The sequence below is a fragment of the Zingiber officinale genome, chromosome 1B, assembly GCF_018446385.1.
Source record: "Zingiber officinale cultivar Zhangliang chromosome 1B, Zo_v1.1, whole genome shotgun sequence".
Taxonomy (NCBI): Eukaryota; Viridiplantae; Streptophyta; class Magnoliopsida; order Zingiberales; family Zingiberaceae; genus Zingiber; species Zingiber officinale.
In genome coordinates, this window is record NC_055986.1 from 73,718,634 (window position 1) to 73,732,306 (window position 13,673).

The 13,673-nt window shown below is 39.4% G+C and overlaps 1 protein-coding gene across 1 annotated transcript; it reads left to right on the forward strand.

Annotated features, from left to right (window-relative positions):
- The first annotated feature begins 7,467 nt into the window (after positions 1-7,467).
- Positions 7,468-9,246, forward strand: LOC121967783 (GATA transcription factor 4-like). The gene is made up of 2 exons (XM_042518233.1): positions 7,468-8,128; positions 8,209-9,246. The coding sequence occupies exons 1-2, from the start codon at positions 7,805-7,807 to the stop codon at positions 8,878-8,880; spliced, it is 996 nt and encodes a 331-aa protein (XP_042374167.1). The 5' UTR covers positions 7,468-7,804; the 3' UTR covers positions 8,881-9,246.
- The last annotated feature ends 4,427 nt before the right edge of the window (positions 9,247-13,673 follow it).

Below are 13,673 nucleotides of genomic sequence, written 5' to 3' on the forward strand. Positions count from 1 at the left end.
ATTACTTATTAAACATGCATCACATACACAAGCAATTAATTAATTTATTTGTGATTTAGTCATGGCCCTACTACGATCTTCTCAAGCCAATGAGAAGATCGATTGGTCAACCTAGGGTCAACAGCTTCTCCAAGCTCCTCCCTTTGACCACCTTGTGTTGCTCGTGCCCGCCTCGGAACTCCGTCTCGTGTGGACCCTCCACCGCTCCAATTTGTACATTACAATTTGAAACTCGAGTTACATTCGAGTCTAAATCTAATTTACAACAAGAATATAAGAGAAAGGCACGACGCGCAGGTCACGGAAAAATAAAAACATACAACAAGTAGTATTATGAATTACAACACAATCCAATCATATTGGGTTTTGGGCCATGACTATCACAAAATTAATATATAATTCAAAATTATATATTTTCATAATTTTCTATAATTTTAAAATAATTTTTACAATTTTACGAGTAAAATTTTAGCGGTTTCGGGCGCAATCGCGGAACGGATCCCCTTGCGGGGCCAGGGGCAGCGCCCCTACCCGCGATCTAACCATCGCGAGGGTTCGTTTGCCATCCAACAGCGCCTAAACTCGCTATCCCAAAACGATTTGGGCCAAGACATTGCCGTTTCGAAAAAATCTTCCCGGCGGGTTCGATTTTAGCGATTTTGGGTGCAATCGCGGAGCAAATCCCCTTGCGGGGTTAGGGGCAGTACCCCTACCCACGATCTAACCATCATGAGTTGCTCCTTTGCGATCTAATGGCACCCAAGCCCGCTGTCCCAAACGGATTTGGGGCAAAACGAAGCCGTTTTGGAAAAATCTTTCCGGTAGCCGAAGCCTACAAGTGCCGAGACACTTGTGCTTAGCTTCTACGGAAAAATTACCCATAAAAACTATAAAAACATAATTTTACAGAAAATCACTGTTTGGTTTTTCGGGCCGCGAAAACCGCTTTTCGCGTCGCGGAAACCCCGAATCGCCCAAGCCACGGATCTCGTGCAAGGTAAAATTTTTGAAAACACAAGTATGAGTTATAAACAACGATCTACAGTAGATCTACAAAGGGAAAAACCATTTTACCTTCGAAGCGTGCCCTCGCAAATCCCGCTTGTCCAAGGTACGTCGGATCTCGAGAGTGTCAACGTAGACACTCCTCTAATGATATCCACACGAACAAGGAGTGTCTCCTACACTCAAAGGATGGAGAAGAGAGACCCCAAGTGTGCTAGCACTCTCTCTAGGGCTCTCGGATGGGAAATAGAAAGGAAGGAAAAAGAGGAGATGCAAAAGAATCTCATACACTTACTAGTGGTAACCTCCTTTGTGACCTTCACCCTTCCTTTTTGTTGGAACCCACTCAAAACATCTTCTCCTCACCATGGATGTCACGGCAACCTCAAGAGGGAGAGGAGGAAGAAGCAAGGAGAGGAAGATGGAATGAATGCACACCAAATCAAAAACCCCCTTCACTAATGTGTGGCCGGCCACACAATGTAACCCCCACATTTAATGTGGCCGGCCACATTAAGTGGTATGAGTGTGTAACCTCCATGAGGTGGCACACCATTATGAGGTGGTGATGATGTGGCAAGGATGTGTCATGCCATGTAAGATGAGTCAACCTACATGATGTGGCAATGCATCAAGTCAAACTTGATGTTTCAACTTCCATTTGGTCAAGTCAAAATTGACCAATTTCTTCCTTGTTGAGTTAAATCCAACCTTTGATTCAAGTCAATTTCAATTTAATGAATCTCAATTCATTAATATAAATTGACTCAATGAATCAAATTTAAATTAGACTCATTCAACAATTGAATCTAATTGAGTCTAACTCAATAAGTCTAATTCGAATCCAATCTTTGGTGCATCATATGAACCTAATCCAATTGGTTCATCATATGAACCCAATCTCCATCCACTTGTTCTTTGTGTGTGACCCAATAGGTTCTTGTAACATTGGCAATGTTTCTAAACTCCTTTAGAAACATAAGCAATGAGCGGCATCTAGCAATACATCATTGCTACCCAAGTTACAAGAAATGTTGAGATCCAACATCACCTTGTGACTACTAATTGTGACTCCTCACAATATATGACAAGTGCCCTTCTATCCTAGACATCTAGATTGATCAATGTGAGGCATAGACCGTGTCATCCTCTGACCAATCTAAATCTTGAACTCCAAGTAGATTCACTCAATCAAATGAGCTCAATATCTCATATTGACTCATTTGGGTATGGCCATACACTTCGTGGTCTTACTCTATCAAGAATATCGATGTCGCTCCCGTCATATGGGAGGGATAGATCCCATCTACATCACTCACATCCCTCTGCATAATTCGTTACATACCCAGTAATCGCCTTTATAGTCCACCCAGTTACGGGTGACGTTTGACGAAACCAAAGTACATGACTCCTTATGTAGGGATCCATGGTGACTTCAGGTCTAAGGACTAATAGTCATACTAATAGCCACATGAGAAAGTATATGACACTCATATAACGATCCATGATACTTTCTCATGGCGGGTCATTCAGTATACATTCTCTAATGCATACTCATGTGTCAGCTTGATATCTCTATATCCATGACTTGTGAGATCAAGTCATCGAGCTGACCTACATGCTAGTCTTATTGTATTAACATTGTCCCTGAATGTTAATACTCGACTAGGAATGATTTAGAGCAGTGCTCCCTATATCATCTCACTATCGATTCAACTAATCGATTGATATAGGTATGAACCTTTCTACTCAAGGATGCTATTATACTTAGTCTATTTGGCACTAATACAAATAAGTATAATAACCAAACAAATGCCTGTATTAATATACAAGAATATGATATACATGAGTCCATACAATCATCAAATGATTGGCTCTAGGGCTCTAACTAACACAGGGTACATTCTCTATTCATGTACTATGTGTATTTCATTATTATACATATTAGTCTGTTACTTATATATTCGTTGGATCTGCCTCGAGTCTCGGGGTACCAAAGACCGGGGCAACCCGATCACTGGCTGCAGGTAGCGTTGACCAGAGGACTTCTGACGACTTAATGAAGAAAGAAGCCATCGCAACATACCCCCCCTCCGGGACATTGCAACTCCGTCAACATTCCATCCACCTCACCCAGCAGTCCATCTGACTCTGATTCTGGACAGGATCAGTATCCTTTGGAGTGAATCAAAGATCGAGGTGAAAGGTAAAGGTAACATTTTCATATATTTGAAGAATGAAAAACATGAATTTATCTCAAATATTTTCTTTGTTCCAAATATGAAGAGCAACATTTTGAGTTTAGGACAACTCTTGGAAAAATGATATGATATTCATCTAAAGGATAATATGCTTATCTTAAAAGATGATATTGGTTGCTTAATTACTAAAGTGTTTATATCAAGAAATATAATGTTATTGTTTAATATTCAAAATGTTGTTGTCAATTGTTTTAAAGCTTGTTATAAAGACATCACTTGGCTATGACATCTTCGATTTGGGTATCTCAATTTCGGAGGACTAAAATTACTTTTAAAGAAAGAGATGGTGAGAAAACTACCTTACATTAAACATCCTGATCAATTATGTGAAGTATGTTTATATGGGAAGCAATTTAGAAGAGGTTTTCCAAAGGAGTCAAGTTCAAGAGCCCAAAAGCTACTTAAACTTATACATACGAATGTTTGTGGTCCGATAAAGCCAAGTTCACTTGGTAAGAGTAATTATTTCATTCTTTTGATAGATGACTTTTCTCAAAAAACTTGGGTATATTTCTTAAATTAAAAATTGGATGTCTTCGGCATATTCAAGAAATTTAAAGCTACTGTAGAAAAGGAGAGCGGTCTCGAGATCAAAGTTCTGCGGTCTGATCGAGGCTGAGAATTTACCTCAAAGAAATTTCAAGAATTTTGTGAAGCCAACGGAATACGACGACCCTGGACAGTTCTAAGATCCCCTCAATAAAATAGAGTGGTGGAAAGAAAGAATTGAACCATCCTAGATATGTCAAGGAGTATTCTCAAAGGCAAGATGCTACCAAAGGAGCTTTAGGTAGAAGAGGTTGCATGTGCATTATACTTATCAAACCGATCACCAACAAAGAGTGTGTGGGGCAAGACATCATAAGAAGCATGGAGCAGAAGGAAGCCTGAGATTTCTCATCTAAGAATTTTTGGGAGTATAGCCTACATTCATATGCCTGATGAAGCGAGAAGCAAATTGGATGATAAAAGTAAAAAATTTATTTTTATTGGCTATGATACTAACTTAAAAGGGTATAAGTTATACAATTTAAATACTATGAAGACAATCATCAGCCAAGATGTCGTATTTAATGAAGAAAAATAATGGAATTGGGAATCTCAAAATGAAGATTACAACTTCTTCCCATACTTTGAAGAAGAAGATGTGGAGCAAACAAGAGAGGAGCCTACTACTCCACTAGTAACATCAACATCAAGTACTCAAGAAAATTCATCTCCATCAACTTCAAGTGAAAATTCAAGTGAAAGAGTACCACGCTTTAGAAGCTTATAGGACATTTATGAGGTAACTTAATATCAAGATAATATTACTATATTTTGTCTCTTTGCCGATTATGAGCCTATAGATTTCTAAGAAGCTATAAAGAGCAAAAAGTGAAAAGATGTAATAGATGAAGAAATCAATGCGATAAAAAAGAATGGTACATGGGAGTTAACTCCACTTCCTGAAGGACATTAGACGATTGGTGTAAAGTGGATGTACAAACTAAAGAAGAATGCCAAAGGAGAAGTTGAAAGATACAAAATAAGATTGGTGGCAAAAGACCACAATCAAAGATCTCTGACATTGACTATGATGAGATATTCACTCCCATTGCTCGATTAGAAACTATCAGACTAATCATTTCTTTAACAGCCCAAAATAAGTGGAGAATACATCAAATGAAAGTAAAATATACTTTTTTAAATAGATTTCTCGAAGAAGAAATCTGTATTTGGTAGCCATCAGGTTATAAAGTCAAAGGATAAAAAGATAAAGTTCTAGAATTGAAGAAGACTCTCTATAGGCTAAAGCAAGCACCAAGCGCATGGAATAATTAGACAGACCAGTACTTGCAAGAGAAAGGCTTCATCAAATGTCTTTATGAACATGCACTATACATTCAGAGTAACGATAAGATGTTTAATTGTATGTCTATATGTCAATAACTTGATCTTCACAGGAAGCAATCTAAGTATGTTTGGAGAATTCAAAGAAGTAATGACTAAGGAATTTGAGATGATTGATATTGGGCTCATGACATATTATGAAGGCATCAAAGTGAACCAAAGGGAAGATGAAATTTTCATCTCACAAGCAGGTTATGCAAGAGAGATAGTAAAAAGGTTCAAGATGGATAACAGTAAGCCCATAAATATCCTAGTAGAATGTGGAGTCAAGCTATCAGAGCATGATGAAGGAGAAAAAGTTGATCCAACATTTTTCAAGAGTTTGGTTGGAAGTTTACGATACTTGATGTGCATAAGGCCTAATATCCTTTATGTTGTTAGACTAATTAGCCGTTACATAGAAGTTCCAACTACCACCCATCTTAAGATCGCTAAGAGAATTTTACGCTATATCAAAGGTACGACGGATTTTGGATTTCTTTATTCAACCTTTAACCATTTCAAACTTGAAGGATATAGCGACAGTGATTGGGATGAAGATATGAATATGATAGAAAGAGCACTACAGAATTTGTGTTCTTTATGGGAGATACAACTTTCATTTGGATGTCTGAGAAACATCCTATTGTCATATTTTCTACTTGTGAAGCGGAGTACGTGAATGCGACTTCATGTGTTTGTCATGCTATTTGACTCAGAAATTTATTGATTGTGCTAAGTTTATCACAAGAAGAGGCAACCAAGATTTGAGTTGATAACAAGTCTGCAATAACACAAGCAAAAAAATCCAGTCTTTCATGATAGAAGCAAGCACATCGATATGTGCTATCACTATATCAGAGAGTGAATTATAATAAAAGAGGTATAAGTGGAATACATAAAGTCTCAAGATTAAGTTGTTGATATTTTTACCAAATGTCTCAAATTTAAAGATTTTATCAAGATGTGAAATTTGTTTAGAGTCACAAAATCAAATTTAAGAGGGGATGTTGGAAATTAAACTTAATTTTATTGATAGAAATAAAATTGTTGATAGAATATTATGAGATGATATTACAATTTTTGATAAGGATGAGTGTTTGTGATATGATAGAGATAAAATATGAGATGATAATTTTTTATAATGATAAGAGTTCATGGAGATAGAATATGATGAGATTGTAAAAATAAAAGGGTCTAAATTTAATGTATTTTAGATTAGTAATTATCCAATAAATATATAAATATGTAATTTTTTTAATAAATAAAAATAAGTTGAGTTCATTTTTTTTTTATTCTCCTTTCACGTAGAATATATTTTTCTCTTATATATTTTTTTTTCATAAATTTTTTCTAATAAGAAGACAGGCCGGAGATGGTGATTACACCGCAAGCTAGGCAGGTGCGTGCGTTACTTCGTCGGTTGCAATCATTCATACTACACTACGCGACACGTGCCATGCGAGGCAACCTACTAAGCCGCTGCCTCGCAGTGGAGCTGCAATTCGAACCGAATATTTTTGAACCCAACGCCCCCGGTCGTGACGTGACTCGGGATTAGTTCGGGCCGATTCAAATTAGGGAGACCAAATCGCGTTTTAGTCGTTCAGTTTGATGTCGCTGAGGAATTAGCAAGCTGAGATCGGCGGACTTCTTAAATTAATATTAAAACAATGGAGGTCTGTCGACTCTCCCGGCCCCGGGTCCACCACGAGTTCATCACGTGCACGGTCATTGGGGTGGGCACGATGGAGCACGTGCTTCGGCGGGGATTCCCTCCACTCCTTTTCCTCGGGATTCCTTCCGCCGTCATGTGATTGGATGCCTTTCCTTTCATGCGTCGGTCGTCGCCTTCCGTCTCATCCATCCGACGGCCAAGAACTTCGTAAAAGGTTGACTCGGACGACGCGATGCGTTGGTGTCCGAGGCCGTACGTAGCGGAGTGGGACGGAGGTACAGCTGCGGCCATGGGCGAGAGCCAAACCGTAGCGTCGAACAAAGTCATAAACAGTAAGAGGCGAGTGAGGAAGAGCTGGAAAGAAATAATTGATAGTTCAGCTGTCGACTTACTCATTAAACATATTCAGCTGTCAACCATCACATTAAACGAAGGCCTTACTTTTCGGTGACAAGCAATCACGTCATGCGGGCACCCTGACCCAAGCTAAGCTAAGTCACCAACTAAACACGCATGTAGGAGGGCACTGGCGGTAAAAATTTACGCATTTGCCTCCAATTCTTTGTAGCTGTCGCCTTGCGTGCTCCGTTAATTTCCTATCTAAGGGAGACCGGACAAATAAATATATTCAGGAATCACATGGGCGGAGGAGAAGTATACGTGGGAGAGAGAGAGAGAGAGAGAGCGCGCGGGGGGATTGAACGAATGAGAAGTAGCATGCCTGCTTAGAGAGGAAGGAGGATGGTAATGGGCGAAGAGCACATGAGCCATGTTGGCCGTGTCAGTTTGTTTATATAATGCAAGTGTCTCGTTGCCTTTGTTTCATGCACTAGCTATTATTATGGCCACCACCAGTGTAAAGTGTTAGTGCCATAAGCTAAACGAGGCTGAGTCCCTTCGCCCTATATTCCTCCTATCTGTGGAGGAGATCTGTTATGTGCGAGCACAGTCTTGGCTCCAGTTCCAGTTGTTCCAGTTTGGGAATATAATGGTGCGGGAATGGGAGTCGACGACGCCGGGTATGGACTTTGCGGGAATGGGAGATTCCTACTCTGTTGCCCCATCAGCAGGCGTTACACCAGTCGAAGACGATGCTTCTCCACCCTATCTTTACGGTCTTCCTATCTCCGACACTCCCGCCGTCGACGACTTCTTTCCCTCGTCTTTCAACGCCGCAACTGAGGTGCAATTCTACAGTACGACTTCGAGCAATCACTCCTTTGCCGACAATTTTCAGCCTTTCTCTGGCGAGACTACGAACTCCTCTTTGGATTTCCAATCCAATTATAGCCCATTCAATTTCCATATCCCGGTAATTGAGTATATATGTTTATGTTTGTCCTTAATTTTTTTCTCCTAATTTTTGACTCAGTTTAGATCGATGGGTTACAGTTCGAAGAGGAAGCAGAGCTGGCATGGCTGTCGCAGTTCGTGGAGGACTCATTCTCCGATGTTCCTTATCCGTACACCTGCCATGTCACGCCTTCGGGATACAACGACCGCCGCGCCGACGATTGCACAGCCGGCCGCGCAGCAAGAAGCAAGCGGTCGAGAAGCAGCAACCCTTCTTCTGTTTGGTCGTCGCTGACTCCGCCACCGCAGCCTTCGCCCTCTTCCTCCTCTTCGTCCTCCGTCGACATCCCGCATTTCTTACCAGATTCGGCGGGCACAAAGGGAAGCAACGTTTGCGGGCGAGCAGGCGGCAGTAGTAATAGTAGCAGCGGCAGAGGGAGGAAAGGTGCAGGGGAACATCACGGCGGTGTGGTGGATGGAGGAGGGCGGCGGTGCACGCACTGCGCGTCGGAGAAGACGCCGCAGTGGCGGACGGGTCCACTGGGGCCGAAGACGTTGTGCAACGCATGCGGGGTGAGATACAAGTCCGGTCGTCTGTTGCCGGAGTACCGGCCGGCAAGCAGCCCTACCTTCGTAGTTGCTCAGCACTCCAATTCCCACCGAAAGGTTGTGGAGTTGCGCCGCCAGAAGGAATTCCATGGCCACGTAAACCACTTGACTCCATCCGGACCAGAACAGCAGCTCCTCGATGACAAGGGCGTCATCTGCTGACGCCACGACTCCGTTGCGGCCGCCGCTGTTTCCCGAATCATGATTCTCATCGGCAACGAAGTTCTTGGGCACCTTTCTGTTCATTGCCCTCGAATTTTGAAAAAAAAACAAAAAACACTAGTTGCAAGTACTCTTTAATTAACCGGCAATCTTTATTTTGTTCTGCTTAAGCTGTAACATTTCTGGAGAGTGAGAAATCTGATTGCTCTTCCAATAATTGTGGTGACGATGGACGGACGGAGGGATGATGAATGAGAGTAAAGACGGGAAGGTTGGGAAAACAATTAAAGTTGGAGCCTGTATAATTTTGAACTCGCCAAGTAATTTGCATGAATAAAATAAAATTATGTGCAACGCTTTGATGTACCATTGTTGTTTTGTTCAGACATGACATTACAAGGCCCGACTCACGGCAATTTATGAAAAGGCGTAGGAATAGATTTAAATTTATTAAAAGATATATATTATTTTGATATTTATTAAAGAACATATTTTTTTAAGTGTATTTTTTATTTTATCCTTATGAAAATTTGACTTTTTTTATCGTTTTCTTTTCTTCACTATATTTCTCTCTCTTCTTTTTTTATCAGTAGAACATATGGACAACATTAGTCAATTTTTTCATAACATTTTAATACATTTGAAGAAGCAAAAATAAACAACAAATAACATATTTGAACTTTTTGCAATTTCAGAAATTCACTAGAACTAAAATGAGTGCAATCGGAGTTTTCTAGGTCGATCAGTGAGTTTCGGTCAAAACCCACTAATGGACCTAGAGAGCTCCGATTGCACCCATTTCAGTTTCTATGGATTTCTAAAATTACAAGGAGTTCAAATATGATATTCATTATTTATTTTGCCTTTTCATAGATGTTAACATGTAAAATCAAAAAATCAACAAAAAAACCCACGTTGGGCCTGATATGGAATATATCAGGCCCACGTTAGGCCTGATATGAGTCCATATCAGGCCCAACGTGGACTTTTTTTATCGATTCTTTGATTTTATATATTAATATCTATTAAAATTCGAAATAAATAATGGACACCATATTTGAACTCCTTGCAACATTAGAAATCCATAGGAACTGAAATAAGTTCAATTGGAGCTCTCTAGGTCTATAAGTGGATTTTGGTCAAAATCCATTAATGGACCTAGAAAACTCCGATTGAACCCATTTCAGTTCCTATGGATTTCTGATGTTGCAAGAAGTTCAAATTTGGTGTCTCTTATTTATTTCAACTTTTCATAGCTGTTAACATGTAAAATCAAAGAATCGGCAAAAAATTACACGTTGGGCCTGATATGGAATATATCAGGCCCAACATGGGCCTGATATGATATCAGGCCCAACATGGGGCTGATATGATATCAGGCCCAACATGGACATGATATGATTCCATATCAGGCCCAACTTTCATGTTGCAAAAATTCAACAGTCTTTTCTGATAGTCGTGGTTTACATGTGACCCGATAATACTCAATGTACCTTGTACAGATTGAGTTTAGAGATTATACATGCTTTGTGTATATGAAAAACAATAAAAAGATTGATTATGAGAAAATATTGTCGTTGTGGTAATTTCTCTGACTGTGACAGCTGCAAAACAGATAACTAACTTTGGTTATGACTAGATGATTAATCGTTCAGGTGCAATTTAATCATTCGAGATTTTAACTGTGCTTAATCCAACAAAACAAGAGGATAGTAAATTAGTTTAAACTTGCATGTTAGTCAGATCCTTACATCATTCAAGCAACCGCCTTTCACAAATTTTCAAAGCTCTGCTTTATTTTCCCTCTCTTTTTTTGTTACCAAAATTGAAGGTATTTAGAATGGCCAACAAAGTGCATTTTTAAAGTTTAGGATGTAACCAATTTAGTTAATCTTTAACAAGAACTCACTAATTCATTCAGAATGAAACATATGAATTTTACATACCAATATTTTCCTGTGTGGAAGGAAACATATTAGAAACTGAAATCTACAACAATAAAAAGATTAAATTTTTACAACATGGAAGTTGGGCCTGATATGGAATCATATTAGGCCTAACATGGACCTGATATGATTCCATATCAGACCCACGTTGGGCCTGATATGAGTCTATATCAGGCCTAACGTGTAGTTTTTTGTCGATTATTTGATTTTACATGTTAACAGTTATGAAAAGTCGAAATAAATAAGAGACACCAAATTTGAACTCCTTGAAACATCAGAAATCCATAGGAACTGAAATGAGTTCAATTGGAACTCTCTAGGTCGATCAGTGGGTTTCGGTTAAAACCCACTGATAAACCTAGAGAGCTCTGATTGCATCTATTTCAGTTTCTATGGATTTCTAAAATTACAAGGAGTTCAAATATGATGTCCATTATTTATTTTGCCTTTTCATAGATGTTAACATGTAAAATCAAAGAATCGGCAAAAAAGCTCACGTTGGGCTATTTGAACTCTTTGTAATTTTAGAAATTCATAGAAACTGAAATGGGTGCAATCGGAGCTCTCTAGGTTCATCAGTAAGTTTTGACCGAAACTCACTAATCGACCTAGAGAGCTCCGATTGCACTCATTTTAGTTCCAGTGGATTTTTGAAATTGCAAGGAGTTCAAATATGCTATTCGTTGTTTATTTTTGCTTCTTCAAATGTATTAAAATGTTATGAAAAAATTGACTAATGTTGTCCATATGTTTTACTGAGAAAAAAGAGAAAAGAGAGAAATATAGTGGAAAAAAAACGGTAGAAAAAAATCAAATTATCAGAAGGATAAAATAGAAAATACATTTAAAAAAAATATATTCTTTGATGAATATCAGTAACATATACCTTTTGATAAATTTAAAACTCTACCTATATCTTTTTGGTAAATTACCGCCTGACTCGTTCTGCAAGTTGGGTGACGCAGATTATATTAATAATACCCCACTGTCAGCTGAGCAATAAGAGTTCAGAGGCAACCCGGGCATTGATGCAAAGACGCTCAGCGTACCGTAGAATATATTTTTATTCAAGATAAAAAATTTAGAACACTAACTGCTGCACTAGGAGCCATTCATATTTTTCGGATTTAGTCCTAGTATTCCAGGATTAACTATAAAAAAAAAATTGAGAGGCAGCGGTCTATTAAGAAAAAAAAAGTAAGGAGAGAAATTAGAAGAATGAGAATAAATTAGAAAAAATATTATCATTTGAAGAGGACCGGTGATGATAAATAGTGGGAACGGTATATCAATATAATGAGGGTTTAATTTTCATGTAGGGCATATTAAATGTCTGTGGTATTTGAACCATTTATGATATTTGTAAAATATTGAAAATGGATGAATCACCATAAGGAAATTTTTAGAAATTTTTAAAAAAATTTTGAGAATTTTTCGGAGATCGTGTGGTGTAGGTTACGGAGATAAATATTGGGTCACGGAAAAACCTGTTTAGGCTACCCCATTTAAACGAGAAAAAGTTGAATTTTTCCTTTTTCTTTTCTTTTATTTTTCTTCTCTCCTGTCGCCGTGCCCTAACCCCTCTATTTTCCTCGCGCCTTCTCCTCTCCCGATCTCCTCCCTAACCGCTCTTTTTCCCAACCGGCACTGCACGCGACGGTTTCTACTTCCCGTGAACAAAAGCCGTGGCCAAAGGGAAGTCGGGCACTTCTCCTTCGCCTCTGCCCGATCTCTCTTCCCTTCCCCCAATTCCTTTCTTCTTCCGCACGCGCCTCATTTAACGCCGCAGTCGCTCGATCGCGCCGGTGCCGAGTCTCCATCGCCACTGACAGTCACGGCCGAGCGAAAGAGCCTAGGTGTCGCCCTCTCCCCGCATGAAGCAGCGTCTACGCCACTACAGCCATCAGTTTTTACCCTCTGTGCCCTAGCTCCGGCTGAGTTCTTGCCCGAGGCGCAATGGCCGTTGCCCTAGCTTGAGTTTGCCGCCACCGCCGCGAGGAGTGCACCAACCCTTGCTGGAGCGACTAAGTTCCCATCCGCTGTGCCCTAGATTTGATTTACCGGACCTCCCTTGCCTCAATGCTGCCGCCGACCAACTTGGCCATGCTCGATCGCCGCTAAGTATCATCTGAGGGATAACTCGTCGGCACCCACTATTGATCCAGCCGATGGTGGCCGATCTACAGTTGACGCTGCCCTTTTGTTGTGAGCAGCCAACTCTGACATCTCACTCTGTCCATTGTTTTCTACGAGCCATCAAAATTTGAGGTAAGTTGAGTTGTGGATCATAGTGCATTTCAGTGATGATTTGGCTAATTATGGATGTTGGGTTGAGTTGTGTTAGAGTGTATACTAAAAGCCTAGCTTTTGGTATAAACATTAATCTAGAAATAAGAATCGCATTGGTCAAATGTCTACATTTATGATAAATGTAGTTGCTCAATTAATTTATATTGTAGATAACATGGTGTGTGGTGTCACATATAGAAGATCATGTTATCGGTTCCTTATAAATTATAAACAGTAGCTCACGACCAAGATGGAAAGGAACAAACCATTGGAAGGTCATAGTGTAATTAGGTATTAGTTTATCTTAACTATATGATTACACTAGTACACTTAGAGTGTATTGAGTAGGACCATTTGAGGTCGTTCCTTTTATACTGACTTTATAAAAGAATAAAGACCTCAGTTATTATGGAAGTGTGTGCTCTTAATCCTAATATAATAACAAAGCACATATATTTGATATTTATTTCTTTAATTTATCAATGGGTGAGATTTAGTTCGATAAATCAATAAACCCGATAAGTTGGGAAATGATATCACTTATAGTGTGTGTTGTTG

Bases quoted from the DNA above. Each gene is read 5' to 3' on its own strand.
- LOC121967783 (XM_042518233.1), top strand. From the start codon at position 7,805: ATGGTGCGGGAATGGGAGTCGACGACGCCGGGTATGGACTTTGCGGGA. The intron at 8,129-8,208 runs GTAATTGAGTAT...GATGGGTTACAG, and splicing joins CATTCAATTTCCATATCCCG to TTCGAAGAGGAAGCAGAGCT.